The sequence below is a fragment of the Selaginella moellendorffii genome, unplaced genomic scaffold, assembly GCF_000143415.4.
Source record: "Selaginella moellendorffii unplaced genomic scaffold, v1.0 SELMOscaffold_181, whole genome shotgun sequence".
Classification (NCBI taxonomy): Eukaryota; Viridiplantae; Streptophyta; class Lycopodiopsida; order Selaginellales; family Selaginellaceae; genus Selaginella; species Selaginella moellendorffii.
In genome coordinates, this window is record NW_003314441.1 from 55,689 (window position 1) to 77,834 (window position 22,146).

At 53.5% G+C, this 22,146-nt stretch overlaps 8 protein-coding genes across 12 annotated transcripts; 5 read left to right on the forward strand and 3 right to left on the reverse strand.

The window, feature by feature from the left end:
- Positions 1–127: 127 nt before the first annotated feature.
- On the reverse strand, positions 128–2,002 carry LOC9637069 (protein OS-9 homolog). Its single transcript, XM_024667604.1, has 8 exons — positions 1,568–2,002; positions 1,443–1,513; positions 1,195–1,383; positions 1,051–1,140; positions 881–993; positions 761–827; positions 595–704; positions 128–527 (listed from the first exon to the last, which is right to left on the reverse strand). The coding sequence occupies exons 1-8, from the start codon at positions 1,662–1,664 to the stop codon at positions 347–349; spliced, it is 918 nt and encodes a 305-aa protein (XP_024523372.1). The 5' UTR covers positions 1,665–2,002; the 3' UTR covers positions 128–346.
- Positions 1,741–2,468, forward strand: LOC112343689 (sodium/potassium/calcium exchanger 1-like). The gene is made up of 3 exons (XM_024667624.1): positions 1,741–1,771; positions 1,816–2,181; positions 2,227–2,468. The coding sequence occupies exons 1-3, from the start codon at positions 1,741–1,743 to the stop codon at positions 2,466–2,468; spliced, it is 639 nt and encodes a 212-aa protein (XP_024523392.1).
- A 237-nt stretch (positions 2,469–2,705) lies between these two features.
- Positions 2,706–5,387, forward strand: LOC9637083 (probable alkaline/neutral invertase B). 2 transcript variants are annotated; one of them, XM_024667600.1, is made up of 5 exons: positions 2,833–3,204; positions 3,286–3,692; positions 3,739–4,170; positions 4,233–4,794; positions 4,840–5,387. In XM_024667600.1, exons 2-5 carry the CDS (start codon positions 3,456–3,458, stop codon positions 5,133–5,135), a joined length of 1,527 nt encoding a protein of 508 aa, XP_024523368.1. In that variant the 5' UTR covers positions 2,833–3,204; positions 3,286–3,455; the 3' UTR covers positions 5,136–5,387. The 2 variants fall into 2 exon arrangements, with proteins under 2 accessions (XP_002994046.2, XP_024523368.1); XM_002994000.2 differs by having other exon boundaries at positions 2,706–3,692.
- Positions 5,388–8,069: 2,682 nt separating this feature from the next.
- On the forward strand, positions 8,070–11,553 carry LOC9637071 (exonuclease 1). 4 transcript variants are annotated; one of them, XM_024667618.1, is made up of 15 exons: positions 8,070–8,185; positions 8,233–8,408; positions 8,473–8,592; positions 8,641–8,764; positions 8,819–8,956; positions 9,015–9,224; positions 9,274–9,449; positions 9,503–9,575; positions 9,645–9,738; positions 9,796–9,992; positions 10,049–10,097; positions 10,159–10,304; positions 10,354–10,418; positions 10,470–10,706; positions 10,759–11,553. In XM_024667618.1, exons 2-15 carry the CDS (start codon positions 8,248–8,250, stop codon positions 10,811–10,813), a joined length of 1,845 nt encoding a protein of 614 aa, XP_024523386.1. In that variant the 5' UTR covers positions 8,070–8,185; positions 8,233–8,247; the 3' UTR covers positions 10,814–11,553. The 4 variants fall into 4 exon arrangements, with proteins under 4 accessions (XP_024523386.1, XP_024523384.1, XP_024523385.1 ...); XM_024667616.1 differs by having other exon boundaries at positions 8,071–8,185; positions 9,627–9,738; XM_024667617.1 differs by having other exon boundaries at positions 8,071–8,185; positions 9,627–9,738; positions 10,354–10,414; positions 10,469–10,706.
- Positions 11,554–11,682: 129 nt separating this feature from the next.
- LOC9637072 (protein tesmin/TSO1-like CXC 3) lies at positions 11,683–14,765 on the forward strand. The gene is made up of 11 exons (XM_024667615.1): positions 11,683–11,957; positions 12,054–12,113; positions 12,168–12,301; positions 12,357–12,705; positions 12,764–13,365; positions 13,413–13,484; positions 13,537–13,717; positions 13,779–13,874; positions 13,940–14,006; positions 14,062–14,167; positions 14,226–14,765. Exons 1-11 carry the CDS (start codon positions 11,949–11,951, stop codon positions 14,629–14,631), a joined length of 2,082 nt encoding a protein of 693 aa, XP_024523383.1. The 5' UTR covers positions 11,683–11,948; the 3' UTR covers positions 14,632–14,765.
- Positions 14,766–15,289: 524 nt separating this feature from the next.
- On the forward strand, positions 15,290–16,354 carry LOC9637073 (gem-associated protein 2). Its single transcript, XM_002994004.2, has one exon. The coding sequence runs from the start codon at positions 15,290–15,292 to the stop codon at positions 16,352–16,354; it is 1,065 nt and encodes a 354-aa protein (XP_002994050.2).
- LOC112343686 (transcription initiation factor TFIID subunit 11-like) lies at positions 16,271–17,638 on the reverse strand. The gene has a single exon (XM_024667620.1). It carries the CDS (start codon positions 17,564–17,566, stop codon positions 16,397–16,399), a length of 1,170 nt encoding a protein of 389 aa, XP_024523388.1. The 5' UTR covers positions 17,567–17,638; the 3' UTR covers positions 16,271–16,396.
- A 21-nt stretch (positions 17,639–17,659) lies between these two features.
- On the reverse strand, positions 17,660–20,560 carry LOC9637074 (pentatricopeptide repeat-containing protein At3g09040, mitochondrial). Its single transcript, XM_002994015.2, has one exon. It carries the CDS (start codon positions 20,558–20,560, stop codon positions 17,660–17,662), a length of 2,901 nt encoding a protein of 966 aa, XP_002994061.2.
- Between the last annotated feature and the right edge of the window lie 1,586 nt (positions 20,561–22,146).

Here is a 22,146-nt window from a genome sequence, read left to right on the forward strand (position 1 = left end):
GCAATCTATCTATCGATCTGGTCTGCCCAACAAATGCAAGTGTGTTGTGAGCCGTTGAGAATCTTGCTCCTCGCTCCACCCTCCATGTAGTCTTCAGGCTTTAAGCTTTCATACCGAAGTCCCATCCTTCAAGCTCCACGCTCCATGCTTTCCAAAATCTTCCGCCATCCAGGCTCTTTCAGGCTTTGCCGAAAGTATATCCCATCTTGAGCTTGAGGAGGTCATTCCTCGCTCTTTCGCTCTTAACTCCCACTTTGAGCAGCAGTGTGCTTATCTACGAGTATCGATAGACTGCTAGACCCGAAGGCAAAGACCTTTGTCGGCACCACACTATCCTACCTCAAGGCTAGCTCTCATCCATGCTGCTTGTAGTGGACAGAGGTAGCATCTCAATACTGCCGCTGCTCACCTCTTCGGATGCTGCTGGCCGCTGCTGCTGCTGCTGCTCGCGATTGATTTCATACTCGTCATTGGAAACCGAGTTGCAATTGACCACCAGCCACGGCTGACGCTCTTCCTGGAACAGTCTGACAGACGCCAAGAAAACATCGGTCAGTACCAAGCTCAGGTGTAGAGCAGAGGGTTGACGCTTACGGGTGCTTGCAGAGCATGGGGGCCTGAAAAATCACAGTGTACTTGCATGTGGGAGATTCTTTGATGGAGCTGATTAGTAACATCCCGGAGTCTGCACATACAAATCGGACCTGCCAGAACACTGGCTGCTTAGCGGAGTACATCAATTGGTAGGATCGTCTCTTACTTCTGTCTCCCTTGGAGCACCCGTAAGATCGCACTTGGTACCATTCACGTACATATGTGCGAAGTACCTAGGACGCGGCGAGAGGTTAGTTTCTCTGGGACGAAACAGAGCAGTGCTCACTTGAGTGCAGCAGTTTGCGAGCGTGGATCCTTTTGAATCAAAACTGGGGTGGATGAGTGAAGGCGAGCGGTCGCTTCGGCATCATACACGCCCAAAACAAATTCCTGAGCTTCCTGTAGACTGGGAAGATTAGAGCGACCGGAAATTGCTGAGGAAGGACTCTTGCTAACCTGGCTCTTCTTGTCCTTCTTGGATGTCTCAAAGTGCACCTGCCGGAACTTACCGTGGTAGCACAGCTCGTAGGTCCACCATCCCTCGTGCTGGTGAAAAATATGCATGTAGGCAAGATGCAACATGACGCTTTAAGATTTTACCCTGTGGAAGCACCTGTCTTTGAGAACATCCAGCAGCTCTTCCGGCGTCCTCCTCGAGATCTCGGCCAGCGTCGCTTCCGTCTCGTTGGCCCCGTCGAGTGGGGAAGCCTCTGGTTTCCTGGGTAGAAAGCACTCAAACTTTCTGCCATCTCTGTCCGTCATGCGAACCATCTCCGTGTCCGGATCCTCCTGTCAAGAGAAGGAGATGAATCGGGGGTTGGCAGCGCAAGATCAAAAAGGGAACAAACCGGGCTGTATGGATCTTGCAGCTCATGGAACTGGAGCTTGTACTTGGGGTCCTGAAAGCTGGGAAGGGCACCTGAGATATACATATGTATGTGATGAAGCAAGATGAAGTGGCGAGCTGAGGTACCTGAATTCACAGGAAGCAAGCGATTTGAGTCGGCAAAGGCGCCAGCCAGGAGGAGAGCGGCCGTCCACGCCCATGTTGCCCACCGCGATGCCGCCATTTGCTCCAGTTTACCCTAGCTGGGGAGGAGGGCCCTATAATCGTCCACCTATAAGTTGCGTGCGTCGTCGTCGTCAATGCGGAAGCAGAGCTTGGCCTCGTCCCACGGCCCGTTGATCTCGAACTTGTACTCGTGGATCCGGAGCAGCCAGAGCGGGCACACCAAGGTGATGACGAGCAACGCAGCGGCCAGCAGCAGGCAGGCGGGGACGCTGAGGGGCAGCAGGAGGCCGAGCGCGGCGAGCAGCAGCAGGGAGGAGAGGACGAGGTGCAGCTTCACGGACGCCCGCTTGACGGAGCAGCTGAGAGGAGGGAAGAGCAGGAAGAACTGAAGAGAGAAGAGCATGGTGGCAAAGACGAGGGGTGTGGACGGCAGGCGCGAGGCAATGAGGACCGAGGCGAGGATGGAGGCGTGGAGGGAGACGCTGGCGACGACGGAGGTGGAGGTGGCGGAGGTGGTGGAGCAGCACGAGTAGTCGTGGAGGAAGAGGTGGAGGAGCAAGAGGCAGATGGCGCAGGCCCAGATTGAATCGGAGCTGATGGAGGTGGTGAGGGTGTGGAAGACTGGGGTCATGACGTAGAGGCCGGCGACGAAGTAGAGGAGGTGGCGGAGCGTCGTGGTGGTGGTGTGGCGGCGGTGGCGGTGGTGGTGGAGAGTGGTGAGGAGCCAGATGCACAGGCCAAGCGCCAGGAGCAGCGCGTCGAGAGTGAGGAGCGCGGCGGCGGTGAGGCGGTGGCAGAGGGTGTAAGCCCACACACTGGCGATGATGGCAACCACACACAGGTGCTGCGCCACTCCCACTGAATCCAGCACCGTGGTCCACAGATCCCGCCGTACCACATTCGCGTTCATCACCATGTCCTCGAGAAACGACGAGTCGGTGTAATTGTCCGGGAAGCCCCCCTGCATTCCGCCATACACCACCTTGCTCCACCCTCCCTCATGAGCCGCCATGGTCGCGCAGCCCTACCTCTTCCAAGGAATATTCCTTGTTTACGAAAAAACGGACACACTGTACCTAAGTAGTGTAGGGAAGGTCGCTCTCTTCTCTCCGCTGGGGTCGCAGAGGCGTAATAAGCTAGCTAGCTTGCCATGCTCCGCGCGTGAGCATTGTCGGGCACTTAAGCGCAAACTAAAGTGCCAATTAAGCGCAAAGCGGGGATGCTTAGGGCATATACGGCGTGCAGAGCATCTCCCCGATGTGGGCGAGAGAGAATATCTACTCCCATTGCTTGCTGGGCTTCCGGCGGGCAGCTGTTACGGAGAGAGCACCATACGCGCACTAGTTTCTTCCTTTCTTTTCCTTGCCCCGTCCCGTCCCGTCCTCCTCTAATCATCAGCTCGGGAATCAGGCACCAACTAAGTGTTGGTGACTTTGAGATCCGCCCCCCCCCCCCCCCCCCCACTTCACTCGTCTCCTCCCCGTTGCGTTGCTTTAATACCCACAGCGGAGGCAGGCGCACATCTCCTCAGATTTGCTAACAGAGAGAGCACACGCGACAAGATCTCCCCCTCGATTGTACGCAGCTACAGCTCCCAGGTACATATTAGCGCTCCCTCTCTCCCTTGGTTGCCATGGCACCAGATTTGCTTGCCTTGAGTGCCTTGTCGCTGGAAGCAGATTCGCTTCGCAATGGCGACCCCTGCTACCCTCTCCCCTCGGACTCGTCCAAGAACGCCCCCAACAAGGCAGCTGCAGCCGAGAGAAGCCGCAGCGATCCGAGCCCAGTAGTGGGGGCAGCAGCAGCAGCTGCTGCAAGCAGCCCGTTGCTGTCCCCTCGGCCAACTCTCATGAGGCTCGAGACTGTCAAGAGCAGCGAGTGCCTGGAAGCATTGATGCTGTCGCCCAGCGTCCGGTCCACCGTCAGCGGTGGACTGTTCTCGCCCCGTATTCACTCGTTCGAGCCTCACCCCATGATCGGGGAGGCATGGGAGCATTTGCGCAGATCTATCGTCTACTTCCGCGGCAATCCGGTGGGCACCATTGCTGCCAACGATTCGGTCGAGGAAGTGCTCAACTACAACCAGGTATGGTCACTTTTTGACTTCTAGGTGACACCGATTTTATCACCAGGTGTTTGTGCGCGACTTCGTGCCCAGTGCCCTGGCCTTCCTCATGAATGGCGAGTCCGACATCGTCAAAAACTTTCTGCTCAAGGCGCTCCGGCTGCAAGCGTGGGAGAAGCGGATCGACAACTTCACGCTGGGGCAAGGGGCCATGCCCGCCAGCTTCAAAGTCCTCCACGACCCGGTGCGGAGGACAGACACCATGGTGGCGGACTTTGGAGAGAGCGCCATCGGGCGGGTGGCGCCGGTGGACTCGGGCTTCTGGTGGATCATCCTGCTGCGAGCCTACACCCGCTCCACCGGGGACCACAGCCTGGCCGACATGCCCGACTGCCAGCGGGGTATCAAGCTCATCCTCACGCTCTGCCTGGCCGAGGGCTTCGACACCTTCCCCACGCTGCTCTGTGCCGATGGCTGCTGCATGGTGGACCGGCGAATGGTAACTCTCTTGTCTTACGCCTGCGTAATGTCACTCACTCGTGGTGCTGCGCATGTGTGCAGGGGATCTACGGCTATCCCATCGAGATCCAGGCGCTCTTTTTCATGGCCCTGCGCTGCGCCAAGACGATGCTCAAGCAGGAGGCGCCGGGCAACAAGGAGCTGCTTGAGCGCATCGACAAACGGCTCAACGCGCTGAGCTACCACATGCGCAACTACTTTTGGCTCGACCACCACCAGCTCAACAGCATCTACCGCTACAAGACGGAGGAGTACTCGCACACGGCGGTGAACAAGTTCAACGTCATCCCCGAGTCCATCCCCGACTGGGTGTTCGACTTCATGCCCATGCGCGGGGGCTACTTCATTGGCAATGTCAGCCCCGCGCGCATGGACTTCAGGTGGTTCCTGCTCGGCAACTGCGTCGCCATCCTGTCGTCCATGGCCACCTCGGAGCAGGCCGAGGCCATCATGGACCTCATCGAGGAGCGCTGGGAGGACCTGGTGGGAGAGATGCCGCTCAAGATCTCCTACCCGGCCATCGAGGGACATGAGTGGCGGATCGTGACGGGCTTCGACCCCAAAAACACGAGGTGGAGCTACCACAACGGAGGCTCCTGGCCAGGTGACTTTTGTCTTCAGTAGGATTGTTCCTAACAACGTGTTGCAGTACTCCTGTGGCTGCTGACGGCGGCGTGCGTCAAGACGGGGAGGCCACAGATGGCACGCAGGGCGATCGAGCAGGCGGAGCAGCGGTTGTCGCTGGACGGGTGGCCCGAGTATTACGACGGCAAGCTGGGACGCTACATTGGCAAGCAGGCCCGCAAGCTGCAGACGTGGTCCATTGCTGGCTACCTGGTTGCCAAGATGCTGCTCGAAGACCCCACGCACTTGGGCATGGTGTCGCTCGACGAGGACAGGAACATGAAGACACTCATGACGCGATCCGCCTCTTGGACGGTGTAGCTTAAAGATCCCTTGGTACCCCCACACCAGCGACAGAACTCCATAAAATATACATCTATTCTTTTCTCCTTCCTTTCATCACGAGGAAAGGAGCTCCACATTGTAGCCTAGCCTAGCCTAGCTATGGAGGTGACGCCGCTTGGCTCTTCCCGCGCTTGTCACCGGTATAAGTTGCACAGCGGCTAGCAAACAAATTACAGGCGGGCATGGTCGCACATTTGAAAATTTCATCAATATGCTGGCATTCCCATAGCAATGTTTTGCTTGATGCTCGTTGCGAACAGAACCGGTTCCTGGCTCACGAGTCCGGTCTGATTCCATAGCCACTTGAGCTGGATTGTCTTGACGTCCGTTCCCCCCATCTTCACCTCGCCTGCATGCGTCCATCTCGAGAGCAGCATTGGTGCCTTTTGAATGTACCTGACTGCGACCAACGAGAGCGACTGTCTGGCCTTAGCCTAGCTATATAGATATGACTTATTGGCAGATACTCGATTCACATCCCGTCCAGGTAACACGGGAAAGCTTCCCTGACAAAGTTTGCTTGCTGTTCCGTCAAGGATCATCTGCAAGCAAAAACTTCGCTGAAGGTAGGATTGGCCGCTCTAAACAGCAGCTGCGTGTATCTTAAGATTTGGATGTGGCTATGAGCTCAGGCATGCTAGCAAAATACATTGACAAACTTTGATACTTTTGGCATAGAAGAAGATAGCAGCCCTCATACTTGGGCATATTACTAGGACGTGGTTCTTGTCTGAGAAATATCTCTGACGGGCAAGAAGTTCCAAAGAACTCCCTGGCGCAGTACAGGGTGGTGGCTGGCAGCTCTACAGGTCTTTTGAAAATCAGATCTCGTTCATTCCTCATATGCGTTCGAGCTCTCGTGATCAGGAGTTTGCAAAGCGATAGGCACGAAGTAGAGTTTCCGTGCGGTCAGGCCAGGAGTTGCCAGCGTGATCATCGGCGCTGAGAGCATTGGCGAGCACAACCTGCAGGGGGGGTTCCGATTGGCAGGGATCCTCCACTCGATCGCTGGTGATTGTGGCGACGAGTACAGGTAGGTAGTCACAAAACCAGCTCCATCACGATAAGTACGTGGATCATGCTTGTTTCCAGCTCAGATGGATAATCATGCTTTCCACCGACATTACTCGTGAAATTCTGATTAAGCCGTCTCCCGGGGATTCGCAGCCTGGAATTATATTTAATGAGGAACGCTATCATGTTCATGATTCCAATTCAAGGACACAAGGAATACGAAAGAGTGTTTATGTGTCCGGGACATCTGCGCTCGCCTGCCAAGTCTTTTGCACGGGATTGGACACCGAGATGCATATGGCATGATGAGTGGGAGCTTGGCGCCTTCCCAGCGAGCGGTGCAAGGCGAAGTGGAAGGCAGCTTCAGCGAAGCCGCGCCCCGAATACGCACGAGGGCTGCGAGAGATGCGAAATGTGCTGGAAGCGACGTAGCGATTGTGGCTTTGGCATTTCATGCAGCATGGCTTCGTATCAAGTCTCTTTAGTGATTTGTGATCTGGGAAATTACTACTTTAACGTGCGCAACAAAGCTCAAGGATTGATCTGGGTGGATGCGCCTGGAAAAAGGTGGCTGGCCAATGGACCTGACAACAACATTTCCGAGAGGGTTCCGTGGTAAACTTTGATCGTGGTACTTGCTGGGAGTGGAAATTATATGGTGCTCGAGGACGGGACCCATAGGAGAGAGAATATGCAGAGCGATATCAGGCAGGCGTGAAGTGAGAGAAAGCAAGAGATCTCGTGAAGCTCTCGCGAAGCCACTCGTCCCGGCGGGCGCTCTCATCTCAAACAGTGAAAGAAGAAGAAAAATTAAAAAAGGAAATTGCAACCAAACTTTTTCACTCATTTCATTCCCTGACTGTACCCATTCCTCACCTCTCCAGGGCCACCACCACCAGCCATGAAAGCTCCTCCTCGTGTCCACTTATTCTTTGCTTGTCCAATCTTTCCTCGCCTCCGCTCGAGAGCTCGAGTAAAATGAAGCGCTCCTTCTCTAACCTCCTATAAAATGCTTAGGACAGCTCTCGACTAGGACGACGTCAACCGACACTGGTTCAAGCTAAACACTTTGTCTGTATCCTCCCAGGCCCTCTCCTCTAGATCTCCCTCCGACTACAAGGCCCGGTGTGTGTGTGCGATTGCTTGCTTGCTCCTCCTTTGTTAACTTCCATCCGCGAGTTGCACAATGTCTTATAAGAGAGCAAAGCCGAGGTCGGTTCTCAAAGTTGTTCAAATCTTCAATCCTACAATCATAAGAACGGATGCTGCCAGCTTTAGGGAGCTCGTTCAGGAGCTAACTGGCATGAATTATCAGCCGGCTATAGCTAGACGATCCGGAAAGCTGAGATCAAAGTCCTTCCGCACCACCAAGCTCATCCAATCTAATACTGCTGCTACCACTGTTATCGATGGCAATCGTGATCAATCAGCAGCTCCAGCGTTCTCGGACGAGGCCGGGCTTGCTCCATACAGTCCAAACTGGAGTGACAAGTCTTGTGAAGAGGAAACTAGCAGCAGCGGTGCCAACTTTGACGACATGGACATGGATATAATCTCGGCCTTGCTGGATTCTTCGCGGCCACTTCCAGATTGCACCATGCTTCCGCCCCTCATTTACTGACAGTTTATGGTCGATGGGATGGTTACCGTGTGATCGTCCACGACAAATTTTGTGAGCACTCCACTTGGAAGAACGACATGTAAGAGAGAAAGAGAGAGGGAAGTGAACACTCTGTAAGAGGTGAATGTAACGAAGTTCCATTCACCCGGAGCAGGAACGAGTGATAAACAGAGAGAAAGAGAGAACGCTCTGTGCGAGCTGAATGTTAACAAAACTCTATTCATCCCGGAGCAAGGCAAATAGCGTTTGCAGATGTAAGCGATCTAGGGTTCGAATCGCGGTACCACTTTCCCTCCATTTTCCCAGGAGCGCGAGAGCTTTGTTAAGTCGCATGATGTCAATGGCGCCTAGCTAGGGTTCTTTCCAGCGGCCGGAGCACAGCACAGCAAAGGTGAGAGATTTCCCCCCTTTGTCTTGCTCCTCACAGCAATGGCGCAGCGATCTGGCTGTGCGATGGGGATCCAGGGCCTTCTTCCGGCGCTCAAATCCATCACGACATCGACGAATGTGAAAGAGTACTCGGGCATGAGGGTCGCTGTAGACACTTACTCGTGGCTGCACAAGGCCGCATTTAGTTGTAGCAAGGACATTTGCGATGGTCGGGCGACAGCCAGGTGTGTGTAGCTCACCGAGGCCTCTTCTTCTTTCTTACTCTTACAACCAGAGCTTGCTTAGCAGCTTTCTGAACTACTGCATGCACCGCGTGAATCTCTTGCGACACCATGGGATCAAACCTTTGCTGGTTTTCGATGGAGGCTCATTGCCAATGAAAGCCGAGCAAGAAGAAAAGCGCTCCAGGTAACTTCACGTCTATCTCCGCATCGCATTTTGAAGTTTCCATTCCAGAGCCAGGGAAGAGCATCTAAAGCTCGCTCGTGAATGCGAAGCATCTGGAAATCATGCTGCAGCCTACGATCACTATCAAAAGGCAGTAGACATTACTCCCGAAGTTGCGCACCAGCTTATCCTGGTTAGTAATGCAAAATCACATGTCTGTTTTGCAAATGTTGTTTAAGGCTATCAGGTCCTTCGCAGAGAAAATGTGGAATACATTGTCTCTCCGTATGAAGCCGATGCACAGATGGCCTTTCTGGCACTGCGCGGTGTTGTTGACGCTGTAATCACTGAAGACTCGGACCTGGTTGCGTACGGTTGTCCAAAGGTTTTGAAACGCTTGGTGTTATCTTCTCTTTCATGCTAAAGATCAAACAATCTGGCAGATCCTTTTCAAAATGGACAAGAATGGTCAAGGTTTTGAGCTTCAGTATGCTGACCTGGTGAAGAACAGGGACTTGAATCTGACGAGTTTCACAAAGAGGATGATGCTGGAAATGTGCATCCTTAGTGGCTGCGACTACTTGCCATCTTTGCAAGGCATGGGAGTGAAAAGAGCTCATAATTTAATCCGCAGATTTCGAAGCTACGAGAAGGTATGGCACTCTATGTTCTTCAGACGTAGAATGACTTGGTTCCTTTCAGGTGATTAGACACTTGAAATTTTCGGGTGTAATGATACCGAAGTCTTACGAAGAAGGCTTCAGAAAGGCATTGCTTACTTTTTGTCATCACCTTGTCTATGATCCTACGCAAGATGAATTGGTGCACCTTACTGAACTTCCCGCCGACTGCAGCGAAGAGGTGGAGTTTCTCGGACCATATCCTTTTAAAAGTCTATGCATTCTACACTCGGAACTTAACTCCGACAAACAAAGCTTTCCCGAAGTCTCGTGCAGCAGATTGTCCGAGGCGTCATACATCCGGAAACTCATGCTCCACTTCAGGTATACTAGGCTTTGTATTGTCCCGTATGCTAATCACCGTGTGCTAACAAGCTTGCTGAGCCGTCACAGTCTTTATGCGAAGATAGAAAGCCAATTGCAAAACAAAAAGAACAAAAGCGTCTCAACTTACCTGCGCAGAGGAATGTGCTGACAAACTATTTCAGTATCCACAGCAAAAGTGTTCTTGATGATAGAGCATTCATTTCCTTAGCCGATGCAGTTTCGAAGTCGGAGGCATCAACACAGCAGTTCAAGGCTCCAAGAGCTTCAGACTCTCCTGAGAAAGCGGAAATGGAAAGCGAGTCCCTTGCAGGTCCTGCGAGTTGTTTGAGCCCCAGGACACCAAATTCGAGCCCTGACCGCCATCATGTTGTTCGTTTCACTTCCAACGAGGTGCAATGTAGCTTGAAAATAGAGGTAAGGGCTGGTCCGTTATTTTGTGAAGCTTACCGGATATGCTGTTCTGTTTGCAGGAGGATACAGAAATTCGTCATGGCAACAAGAGAATCTGCCTTGAATATGGTAGGCGTTATGTCTTACTTTACTTTGCTTGTCCTTTTCCCTGATCCTTTTCTATCCTTAGAGGAGGAATCAAGCAACGACTCAGACTGTGATATGAGCCAAGAACAGTCTGCGAAGGTGTACTCGATGCAGCAGCGAAGGTTTGTTGCACGGGGTAACTATGTTGTTTCCAGGCCATCGAACGTCAATGACGAGAACGCAATGCGGGTGAGGTGTGTCCTTGTTTCTTGCGGGTCCCTGACGTACTGATCTCCAGCAAGGAATTAAGAAGGTTAGGAAGGCGGGAACTTCCAAGCCCTGCTCGAAGGCAATGAGAGGTAAGCTGGTCTTATCGTACGTAGTAGAACTCGCAAACTAAAATGTTCCATCAGGGAAGAGGTCTCCACCTGCGGAGGCATCGCTTCCGAAGTTCAGCAGCAGTCTACTTGGTGTAAACATGGAGAAAACCGCCACACTCTCTGCAAACGTCGACCATACACAGCGATACTCAGCCATTGCTCAAGAGTCGATTGAAAAGTTTGCGCAGACGATATCCGCGTTTGCTCATGGTGCTCGAGTGAGCGGGCTGCGCCGACCACCGCTGAAGAGCAACTTGACAAACATCAACAGGTACGTAGAGAATAAATCCGAGGCAAGATAAGCACTTGTGCTGCTTGCGCAGGGAGGAAGATGGACTATTTAACAGGGGCCTGGTAGCTAATTTGTGGCAGCTATAGAAACCGAGAGTCGAACCGAGGACCACTGGTCCTATATATATATATATATATTTCAGAGCGACGCCTCTTTTCTAGTTTTAGGGCAGCAATGTGCAAAGCAATGGGAGGGTACCTGATCAAAGGCAAGGAGAACATTGCGTCGGTGAGGCGCGCGGCATCGTCCAACGCCTCTCCTCTCGCGGACAACGGGCAGTCGAGGAGGTGCGCAACAATTCCAACAACCAGGCAAGCGCAAGCAGCTGGGGGCGGGTGTGACACGAGTGACCTGTGCGGCGATGGCGTCCTTGACATGGATTGCTCGCAGCCGAGCAGCAGCAGTAGCAGCAGCTGCCACTGGATGGACAATGGGCCTGACCTGCTGAGAAAGCGAGGGCTCCAAGGCGGCGAGGCTGGTGGCCCAAGGGCATGGAAGAGGAGGAGGGTTGCGACGCTGAACAAGAGGCGGGGCCACAGGGACGAAGAGGGTGGTGGTGGTGGGAAGCGCGCAAAGACGACGGCAACAACAAGACCACCTTGGTGGAATGCGAGCGAGCGAGACGAGGAGCGAGCCAAGAAGAGGCAAAAGGTCGTGGACAAGAAGAGGAAGCGGTGCGAGCAAGGAGGGGAGAGCAGCATTGGCGTCAAGGCCGGCTTTGGCGATCCAAGTGCCGCCCAAGTCCAAATCCAGCAGCACCGTTTTGCTCAGGCGCTGCTTTTGTAGAAATTCGTTATCTTGTTTTTATAAAGTGGAGTGGATGCTTTATTAAATCAAATTCAAAGGGCAGTACTGCCAGGTGGAAGTGGCAGCGCAGTTGACCGTCTGCCCGCGGGCAGCCCGCCCTTCTCCCCTTTGCTGCTCTTTCCCGCGCCTGCGTTTTGTGAAAAGAAAAAGGGTTGCTAAATAGGCGAGAGCGTGCGGGAAGGCGGGAGCCAGCCAGCCAGCGATGCCCACCCATGCCCTACCCTAAGCTCAACCCTATACCCTCTCCCTCCCTGGCTCTGCTGGCGGACAAGAAGAGTGGAGCTCGGATCTAGCGCACGGGCCGCGCCCCGCCGCCGAATCTCTGTGGTTTTGGGGCTCATCTCGCGCCCCGCCAATGCCTGCCACGGATCGGGGCATGGCGCCTAGAGGGTTTGTTGGATCTCGCTTCTTGGCATGAGCAAGGTACGCTGCTGATGATCTAGGGTCGCAGAATGCCCCGCATTTTCACACATCGTCCGTGGCCGCGCAAACAATTTGCTCACATTGCCCTTGTCTCAGGTGCATGGCATGGATTCTCCTAAACGGGAGCAGTGTCTGCCTCCCTGCGGGGAACTCCAGGTGAGTATGACATCCTCTCTCCTCGCTCATCCAGCCGCTAGCTCTGCTGTGCAGGGGTCTCCACTGTTTAAGTTCCTGTGTAGCCTTTCTCCTATCAAGCAGGCCAAGTCCGCTCATGTCGCCCAGACGTACTCGGAACTAAGCTTCCCAGCACCTCTTCCAGTCTTCGTCTCCCCCAAAAAGAAGAGGTGAGGAGCTGCCTACGTTGGCCTTGGTACCATGTCTCTCACGTGTGCTGCTCAGAGAACGCGCTGGAGTTGCTCGCACTAGCGGCCCTACTTCTCGCGAGTCCGAAACGACTGAGGCGTCCGATTTAACTTGCTCACCTCCTGCAGAAGAAGTGCTCACCCAGCAACAGAAAAACACGTCCGATACATCAGCAGACGCTACCGAAGAAATACCCTCCAAACAAGATGCAACGCTGGCTAGTTTTCTTCCTGGCCAAGACCATACCCCCGAGGGTGCAGCGTCATTCAAGGACTTGGGTGACGAGCCGGACAGTGAGGCTGCCAATTTGGAGGTTGCAAACATGGAAAAGCTGGCAATTACTGGACACACCGATCACACAGACTCTACTGTCGAAGATGTGCGGGTAAGCCAGCGAATGCACATTCCAAAGCATCTGACCGTTTCTTTGTCCCGGCTTGCAGACGAGTAGGAACCAGCGGGGAGCCAGACGGAGATGCCTGGATTTTCAGTCCGACTCGCAAGGGTCGAATGCCGAAAATCTTAGCTGCATTGTGTCCCCTGGTGTCTCCTCGACGCCAACCTCCGGGCCAGAGTCTCTTAGTACGCTTATTAGCAGTTTGTCCGGTTCTGCATGCTCTGATTCTTGTAAGAAGCTCATGCGGGAGGCCGTCCCATCTGGTATCGGTTTGCATCTCAACAGTCTGGGACTGCTCACGGCACCACGAGGGGTTTCACTTCAGTCGCTCGTATCGTGCTCGCAAGAGATGCAAAGTGCTGAAGGATTTGCCTTGTGTGGACAAGGTCCTATGAACTTGCGGCCTGGCCTTTTGTTCTCAGTCGTGGAGAAGACAAGAATGGAGCAGGAGGTGCAAGGTACTTCTGGTTCCCAGGAAGGCTTACTTACGTCAACTACGTGCGTCCGATCTCTTACGCTTGGTATTCAAGCAATGGACGAGGGTACTCCGTTTGGGATTGAACAGGTGGTGACACCAGGGAGGAAGCGCTTGTCAATGCAAAGCGATTCCATGGATGGTGAAATGGGCCGGACTCCTAAAAAGAGGAGGTAGTATCTCATATTCTTATGGCTTTGCAAACTTATCTTGCTTGCAGGAAGTCTCTTGGAGAAAAAGCTGGCGACGGCTGCAAGCGATGTCACTGCAAAAAGTCGAAGTGCCTAAAACTGTGAGATTGCATTGCATGTGGCTTTGAAGGTTTCTGACGATTTGCTTAACAGATATTGCGAATGCTTTGCCGCTGGAGTCTATTGCCTTGACTCTTGCGCCTGTCGGGACTGCTTCAACAAGCCCGAGTTTGCTGACACAGTCATGGGAACCCGTCAGCAAATCGAAACTCGTAATCCATTAGCATTTGCTCCCAAAATTGTACAGACATCTGATAACACACCGACGGAAGGGGTTGGTATCTGGTTTTCGCCCTCGCGACATGCCATGACTAACAGCCTCTTTTGCATTGCAGCCCAATTGCCCCGATACAACAGGATCTGCTAGGCACAAGCGCGGCTGTAACTGCAAGAAGTCGCTGTGTCTGAAAAAGTACTGCGAATGCTACCAGGTACAATCAAGTCAAGTCTTTCTGCTTATACTTACCATGTGCGCTTGGTTTTCATCTGTCTAAAGGCTGGCGTTGGCTGTTCGGATGGATGCAAGTGTAATGGCTGCAAAAACATTTACGGCATCAAGAAAGGCACGTCTTTCCTGCTGGTTTCATGTTTCGATTTTGACGGTTGTCTCTGTTCCAGCTCAAGACGAAGCTGATCCATTGGAAGACCCACTCCAGATCAATAGCAACAGTTCTTTAACCAGCCTCAGCCCAATAACCCCCACGCTGATCCAGCATGCATCTGTGTAAGACGTGCTTCCTGTTTTTTCATTTTTGATGAATGACGTTGGTTACTTTGTGTAGATGCACCAGCATTGTGCCATGCGACTCGACAAATACGCCTTCATCGACAACTCCAGCCACATCAGTGAGCAAGCTCATGGACTCCAACAGCTTGGCTTGGGACGAGACCCCCGAGTTTCTGAGAGCCCCGCGCTCGTCTCCCAGGTCGATGCTCAACGACCTGCTGTCGTCAGACGAAGCTCCCGAGTTCATGAGAGCTGAGCGCTCGTCTCCCAGGTCGGGGATCAAGGGCTCGCCAAAGCAAAAGCGAGTGGCCCCTCCCAACGCCGGCCTGCTCGCCGCTGGTGGCGCCCCGTCGTCTTCCTCGGTCCTCAAGAGCGGCAGGAAGCTCACTCTGCAATCACTCCCGTCACTTCCGCCGGTGACACCGTTTTCGTTTCCACACCAGGGATGCAAACGTAGCTGAAGGAAAAGGCCGCGCTCCTTCACTTTCGGTAAAACAAACTTGTATTTGTATGGACCAAGTGGGATGCTGCCTGTCCCAAAGTGAGATATATATATATATATATATATAGAGTGAAATGGTCCTCGTTGACTGTCCAAGCAGAATGTCAACGGGGTGGCACGTCTTTGACGAGGGATGGGGCATGTTCGATCAGCTGGCCGCAAGAAGAGGACATGACTTTGCTCGAAGTTCGTCGCTATGGATGTATAAAAGGAGCGTCCTTCTCTTTTGGGATGCGGCACTGGACACTCTATTCACATTCTTGCCTTTAATGATGCCAATCACAGCGGATTTTCGAAGGCAATGCTGCTGGTGCTTGATCCTTGTTTCTTTTGTTGCTTTGGCGATGATCCAGGTGGTGGAGGCCTCCGGAAGTAAGCCACTCACTCACCCGTAAGCCTACCAGTTTCTAACACTGTTGTTATTGCAGAAAGGCATTGCGCTCGAAGGTGTGTGCCTTCTGGACCCGATCCATCGGGTAACAAGTAACCCAAAATGCAGCCACCAAAATGTTGTAAATAAATAATCGGGCAACAAGTATGCTTGTAAATAATAATACACTTGAAAAGTTTTTGGTTGACCATGCGGACGGGCTAGGGTCTTCTTGTTAAGGGCAGCGATGGTGGTGCGCTACAGCCGAGAGGAGCTCCAGGCGCTGAGGCACGACGCCTCGGAGGAACTGCCCGCGGGTGTAGATGCCGCAGGTATGCTCCATGACAATGTGGTGGTGAGGAGCAAGAGGAAGCGACGTAGGCCTTCTAGGGCTAGCAGCAGCAGCAACAACAAGCGCAGGAGAGTGTCGGCCGATTCTGACGAAGATGGGGATTTTGGGGGGATGTTTGACGAAGAAAACACCGTCTTCCCGGGCTTCTTGGAGGGCCACGATGGCGATTACAACATTGAAGACGACGAGGACGACTACCAAGACCTTGGGCCGATCCAGAAGGTCGCTTTCGTGGTAGAGGGAGAGCCCGACTTCGACAAGGAGGAACCAGACGATGGATGGGAGTACGTGCGTCGTGTCAAGTGGGAGGCAGCAAGGTACCCAGCCGTCAAAGTTGCTACCATCTCTCCCCAACACTCTGTGGACAAACGAACTCACTACGTCCCAGTGGTTCCGGCTATTTCGGCTTGCGATCCTCAGCTCCTGCCAACACAGGACTGGGAAGCCAAGTTCTTGCTCACTTTCGCCAGCCTCAGGTCTAGGTTCGAAGCTCGCGAGCCAAGCTCGTCTCACAGGCCCGTGCCGCACATGAAAGACGACTGTGGATGGAAGGCTCTGTGCTTTGGCAAGGGAGGTGGTGGTGTGGAGGATGGCGTCCCCGTGGCCGAGGAGCTGGAGGAATTTGGTGCCGGGCCACTGCTTTTCTACCGGGGAGAGCTCCACACTCTGCTCGACTTGGATGAAGTGAGTCGAGCAGATCTGCTGCAAAAGCACATAAGGTGGTTTCAAGGCTTGGATCACCTCCCCCACGACAGGGCAGTGTGGCTCTTTGCCTTGACTGCAGCCGTGGGCAAGCCCATTGATGCAGAGACGAGCTTTGCCCTGAGGACGCTATTGAGAAGCTGCGCTGCAATCCGAGCTTCCAAAACGTTTAAAGACCAAGGCGAGCTCCAGATGCTCAACATGATTATCACAGTTGCTGGTAAATACTTTGGACAGGATGACAGTCATTGCTTATAAGAAAAAGGAGGGAAAATTCTAGAAAAGCGCGTTCCTTCCTACTTAGATGGTATTTAGCTTCTTCTCCAGCAGCTCCTCCTCCACCTCGCAGTAGTCCATTGCCAGCTTGAGCCGTCTCTTCATGCTCGAGTACTCAGCAATTTGGTCCTCCAAGTTCCTCTTGCGGCTCTCCCGCGATCCTGCCTTGGTCAGCTCGCTTCCCAGCTTATGGCTTGCCATGACGGAGTGTAGCAGTGAAGCCGCTATGGTGAGCACCGGATCCGAGCTCATGGCGGTTCCTCCATCGCCACCCTTGAGTGCCGCCTTGAGTTCGTCGCCAACTCTGTCTTCGCCACCCTTCTTGGCCGGAGTCATCTCCACGTCTCCATTGCTGTCCTCGCCAGCATGGTCGGCCGGGAGATCTCGCCCCCACAGCTGCTTGAACACGGCCTGCAGTGCATCCACGGCCTGGCTTCGCTTCCGCCCACCCGGCTTGCTGCTCTCGTACTTGTCAAACTTGGCCTTCATGCGCCGGTGCTTGTCGAATATCTGTTCCTTGGTGAAATCGGTGGACAGCTTCCCCTTGAGCGAGTGGCAAAGCTCCTCCCAGTAAGGGTCCGTCTTGGGCTTGTCGTGGAAGTCGGAGCCGGCCTTGAGATCGTCCAGCATTTGCTGTGCCAGAATGCTCTCGTCTTTGGCCACCCACAGGCCCTTCTTCGGCCCCGACTTGGGCTGCTGCGGTGCGTCCGTGCCAGCGCCATCCTTATCTTGTTGCTGCTGCTGCTGCGCCTGTGATGCTGGGGCCGCTGGTGCTGGCACTGCTGGCGGCGGCGGCGGTGGTGGCGGCGGTGCTACTACTGTGTCAGTCTCTTCACTAGACCTGTCCACGCTTTGACGCTTCTTAGCCTTGCGAGCAGCCTTAGTCTCCTTCTCCTTGTTGTCCCTCTCCTTTTCCTTGAGGTTCTCCCTCTCCTTCCCTTTGTCCTCCTTCTTCACCACTTTGTTGGGCTTCTTGGGCGGGGGCGGGGGCGGCTCTGGCGCCTTGACAACCTCCGTGCTGCTGTCATCCGACTCCGACTCCGTCTCCGTCTCCGACTCTTCCTTGGCCGGGACCGCGACCTTCTGAGCTGCCACTGCCTTCTTCACTTCCTTGGGAGCCGGGGGAGGAAGAGGGGCGGTGTCGTCGGAGCTCTCGTCAGCTAGGATGCTCTCTCTCGTTTTCTTCTTCGCCATTCTGACAAGAGACCACGAGTAACAAGCTCACCTTGCTCCGCCGATAAAGGAACCCTAGCTATAAAACCTTGACAGAATATTTTCTGGAATTAACTAGCTCGCTTTGATGCTGTTGGACAGCGTCACGTACGTGGAGGCCGGAGGCCAGCACGACTCGGACAGGAATCGCTGCCCAGCTTGCCTTCCTCGCTCCACATCACCGTGCAAGGTGCACGACGCAAGCAGGGCCGACCACGCGTCGCCGCTCACCTCCGCCGCCAACTCCTCCGCCTCCGCCAGGCGTCCGCTCCGACCCAGCAGATCCACAATGCAGCCTTTTTCGATGCTGCTGGGAGCCACTCCAAAGTCCCGCTCCATGTCCCGGAACGCCTGCCATGCGCCTTCCAAGTCTCCCGAGTGGCTACACGCGCTCAGCAAACTCACAAACGTACAGTTTGCTGGATCCACTCCCTGCTGCTGCATCCTGTGGAACAAGCTCTTTACTGTCTCCGTGACTCCCTGCCGGGCACAGGCCGCCATGAACACGTTCCACGCCCCCGACGAGCTTCTGTGCCATGCAATCCTCTCAAAATGCCTGCTCGACTCCGCCAGCTTCCCACACCTGGCGTAGAGGCTCACCAGTCCGGTGGCCACGCCCGTGTCCGACTCGAGTCCCAGCTCCCGGACTAGCCTGTCAACCGCTCGGCCTTGCTCGAGTGCTGTGGACTCGGACAAGGAGTCGAGCACAACAGCCAGGGTGACCCTGCTCGGCTTGCACCCTTCCACCAGCATGCCTCTCAAGAGCGTCATGACCACCTCATCATCACGTCTCGTCACGTCCTTGGAACAGGCGGAAATGAGCGCGTTCCACACCACCACGTCTCTCTCGGTCGTCACCTCAAACACCCGCCTCGAGTCCTCCCACCTCCCGCACTCCCCATACATGTCGATCAAGCTGCTCGCCACCTCTGCGTCGTCTTCCAGCCCGAGCTCGCGGACGTGCTGGTGGATGATGCCGCCTTGGCACAAGTTGCCATGCTTTGCGAAAATGCTGAGCGCCGTGATCAGCGTCACCTTGCTAGGAGTCACTCCTTCCAGTCGCATCCTCTGCAAGCATGCCACCGCCTTTTCACGGCAGTCCTCCTCGTCGCTTGTCTCGTCGTAGGCCGACAGCAGCGCCGTCCATGACACCACGTCTCGCTTCTCCATTCCCGAGAACACCACCTCCGCGTCGCGTGCACACCAACACCTGGCGTACATGTGAATCAGGCTGTTGCTAACTTGAGTGCTGGATCCCAGCCCGCGTTCGCGAATCCACTCGTGAATCTTCTTGCCTTCCTGCGTGATCGCGACCTGACAACCACCGCTGCAGCAGCTCACTGCTGTTGCAGCCGCCATCAGAGTGATTCCGTTTGGCTTCTCTCCTTGGAGCTGCATTCTCCTCAGCAGATGCAATGCCTCCTCCCAGTAGCCGCTCTCCGCAAACGCTCCCAACATTGCGTTCCACGAGACCACGTCCCTTCCCAGTCCTTCGAAGGCTCTCTCGGCCTCCACTAGCATTCCGCACTTGCCATGCACGCTTATGAATGCGTTACGGACCAGAGTGTCCGTCGCCACTCCAGCCTCTACTGTGCAAGTGCCAAGAAGCTGCCCGAGCTGCATTTTCTTCTTTTCATCCAGCCCCGCGTACGACTCCAGTGCGGAGACGATGGTGAACCGGTCCGGCTGCTGGCCGTCGAGAAGCATCTGCAAAAACAGCAGCCACGCACCTCCAGAGTCGTCGTGGTTTGCATGAGCGGTGATCATAACGTTCCACAACACACTGTCCCTATGCACCATGGTGTCAAACACGTCTCGCGCCCGCCCCAGCTCCCCAAACTCTGCGTACAACTTGACAAGGACGGTCTGGATGACCACGTCCACTGCGATGCCGGCGTCGGTCATGCAATCCACCAGGCCCTGCAGCGTCACTGGCACGTCGCACGCCGTGAAGATCCTCGCAAAGCTAACTTCGTCTGGAGATGACGCACCATCGAGGAGCATATTTTGAAACAGCACCATCGCTTCCTCTTTGAAACCGAGCTCGACGTAAAGACCGATCATGGTGTTCCAGGAAGCACTCGTCTTTACGTATGCGGCGCAGTCGAATATCCCCCTGGCCTTTTCGACACCACCCCCGCATTTCCCAAACATGTTGAGCAGCGCATTCACCACGGGAGCGTCCGTCCGGCACTCGTGCTCGGAGATACAAGCGTGAATCCGGCTGGCGTCTGCTAGCAAGTCCGGGGTAGAGCAGGCCGTCATAACGTTGATTAAGGCGATCTTATCAGGCGTCACTCCCTCGAGGTGCATCGAGTAGAAAGTTGTCACTGCTTCCTTGTTCCTGCCATTGCTCACGTAGGCGGCCATCAAAACGCTCCATGGTGCAGAGCGCTCGTGGCACACTGTGCTCTCGAACACCAGCCGTGCATCTCGCAAGCTCCCACACTTGCCATACATGTTCATCAGTGTTGTTCCCACGAAACTGTCCAACTCGTAGCCGCTGTCCAAGATCAAAGTGTGTAGCAGCTTTCCCTGTGCAAGGTGGTGACGAGAGTTGAAAGCCTTAAGTAGATTGACGAAGGTGACGTTGTTTGGAGGCACTCCTTCGAGTTGCATTCTCTGGAATAGCATCATGGATTCTTGGAACATGGTATCTTGACCAGCATACACCGCAATGAGAGAGCTCCAGGATATGACATTCGGCTCCAGGATGCGGTCAAACGCCTCTTGGGATTCCCTCGGCTTTCCGCACTTGCCATACATGGTCACGAGGATGTTTCCAATGTAGCAATCCTGTTCCAAGTCACTCCTCACCTGCTTGAGTTCTTGGTGGATGCGTTTTGCTTGGATGTAATCCGCTGCGTTGCCGCAAGCCAGCAGCAGTCGAGCATACTCCGCTGCCGATTTCTCCCCCACTGGGCATTTATCGTCCATCCCCTGTTTCGAAGCCTGTGATCTCTGCTCCGCGGCCATAGTGGCAAACCAAATTCTTGGAGGCCATTCTCTCTTTCCCCACGCTGCTTGAGCACGAGAAAGAGCTCTTCCCGAGGGAGACAAGCGCATTGAAAAGGCAAGCTTTCCACCCTTTACAAATACCCCTGCAAGGCACACACGGGTTCATCCCGGTCATCTTGAAGAAACTTCAAGCCCGCCACCAGATAAGAAACAGTGCTGTGAGGATCAAGCACGAAAACGTGGTGCACAGCTCTTAGGCCCCGAACAAGGTCCCCTTGATCTCTGCAGCCACCCAGCAGACTAATCCATGCCGCCCGCGACACTCTCTCCCCACTGTGCTTGATCTTCATTCCATCACCTTCTTCGACGTTTCCGACTTTTTTTCTCTGTGAGCTTGAGCAATAGCAGAGCTCTCAGCTTTAACACAGAACAAGAAATAAAGCAGGAAAGAAAGAGAGAGTTATCGTCGAGAGAGGATTGTGATCAGAGAGCTACAGTGGTGCTAGCACTCAATCACATTCTCATTGCCGAACAAGAGTGATCATCCAGGATTGCCTAATAAAATGAAAGAACTTCGAGCCCTTCGCTGGAAAACAAAAACATTCCTGGCAAATAAACTCTTTGTGATTAAGACAAACCTTTTTCTCTATCGAAAAACAAAAGGAAGAGACGTGCATTTTTTGAGTCAGTCGTGAAATGCCCGAGCGGAAACGAGTGCCATTTCGTCCAAAGTGATCACGAACCATACAAAATAATTCCCATTATCTCTGTGGCATTATAAAAAATCTGCCAAATGGATCGTGCTGTCTTCTTCGAGATCTTTCGTAATTTTTCTTTTTTTGCTTACCTCAATTGATAGGGAAAAGTTTGTTTATATTGTTTCTTAAACAAGAACCAAGCTCCTCTCGTTTTGTACATATTTCCTGTGGTCAAGTTCACATTAAATCAATCGGGTGATACTCACCTGTGTTTTCTTTAATTTTCTTGATGCTCGATCTTCTGTGTCCCTTTTTCCTGATGAAAGCCAAGCTGAAAAGCCAAACGATTCAATCAATCAATGAGTTTTGGCTGATTTGTATCCTTTGGAGAAAACTTTCATTGAGTTAGAAATTGTGGACCACGTCTTCACCCTGGAAATAAGAAAAGATAGAAAACAAGTTTTAATCTTCATGCAATCGATAAACAAAAGATTAATAAACCAGCAGCAAGAGCAGCAGCAATCATGAACACAACAGCTGTTGTGCAACAAGCACTGAAATAAAAAAAAAGGAGAATAAAAGGGAAAAGAAAGAGAACTGCATTGGAAGGCAAAACATCAATTAAATAGAGCAGTCTGGAGTAGTGAGTTTAAGCTTTTCTTCTGCATGCTGCAAATTTGGGTGATAGCAGTATTTTTGTCAATAGTGATTTTGTCACTCTAGATTCCCTGCTTGTCATACGTTTTGAAACAATTCACCAAAGGTATGGTCACATGGTGAGGAAGTCTTAAACATTAGTTGACTTAATGGATGGGCTTTCAGGCCTGGTGTTAGCAAGCACTACTATAAATGGAGAGGGACTTCATAGGGATAAAAAAAAATGATATTAGAGAATGGTGTCCCCTA

Coding starts and splice junctions, on each gene's coding strand:
- LOC9637069 (XM_024667604.1), bottom strand. CDS start 1,664: ATGGCGGCATCGCGGTGGGCAACATGGGCGTGGACGGCCGCTCTCCTC. Junction 994..1,050: donor AGAAGGACAAGAAGAGCCAG/GTTAGCAAGAGT, acceptor CCCAGTCTACAG/GAAGCTCAGGAATTTGTTTT. Junction 828..880: donor TCGCAAACTGCTGCACTCAA/GTGAGCACTGCT, acceptor GCCGCGTCCTAG/GTACTTCGCACATATGTACG.
- LOC112343689 (XM_024667624.1), top strand. CDS start 1,741: ATGCGGAAGCAGAGCTTGGCCTCGTCCCACG. Junction 1,772..1,815: donor GAGCTTGGCCTCGTCCCACG/GCCCGTTGATCT, acceptor CGGAGCAGCCAG/AGCGGGCACACCAAGGTGAT. Junction 2,182..2,226: donor GCAAGAGGCAGATGGCGCAG/GCCCAGATTGAA, acceptor AGGGTGTGGAAG/ACTGGGGTCATGACGTAGAG.
- LOC9637083 (XM_002994000.2), top strand. CDS start 3,240: ATGGCACCAGATTTGCTTGCCTTGAGTGCCTTGTCGCTGGAAGCAGAT. Junction 3,693..3,738: donor AAGTGCTCAACTACAACCAG/GTATGGTCACTT, acceptor TTTTATCACCAG/GTGTTTGTGCGCGACTTCGT. Junction 4,171..4,232: donor GCATGGTGGACCGGCGAATG/GTAACTCTCTTG, acceptor GCATGTGTGCAG/GGGATCTACGGCTATCCCAT.
- LOC9637071 (XM_024667616.1), top strand. CDS start 8,248: ATGGGGATCCAGGGCCTTCTTCCGGCGCTCAAATCCATCACGACATCG. Junction 8,593..8,640: donor CAAGAAGAAAAGCGCTCCAG/GTAACTTCACGT, acceptor TTTCCATTCCAG/AGCCAGGGAAGAGCATCTAA. Junction 10,305..10,353: donor ATGACGAGAACGCAATGCGG/GTGAGGTGTGTC, acceptor ACTGATCTCCAG/CAAGGAATTAAGAAGGTTAG.
- LOC9637072 (XM_024667615.1), top strand. Junction 13,875..13,939: donor AGTACTGCGAATGCTACCAG/GTACAATCAAGT, acceptor ATCTGTCTAAAG/GCTGGCGTTGGCTGTTCGGA. Junction 14,168..14,225: donor CTGATCCAGCATGCATCTGT/GTAAGACGTGCT, acceptor TACTTTGTGTAG/ATGCACCAGCATTGTGCCAT.
- LOC9637073 (XM_002994004.2), top strand. CDS start 15,290: ATGGTGGTGCGCTACAGCCGAGAGGAGCTCCAGGCGCTGAGGCACGAC.
- LOC112343686 (XM_024667620.1), bottom strand. CDS start 17,566: ATGGCGAAGAAGAAAACGAGAGAGAGCATCCTAGCTGACGAGAGCTCC.
- LOC9637074 (XM_002994015.2), bottom strand. CDS start 20,560: ATGGCCGCGGAGCAGAGATCACAGGCTTCGAAACAGGGGATGGACGAT.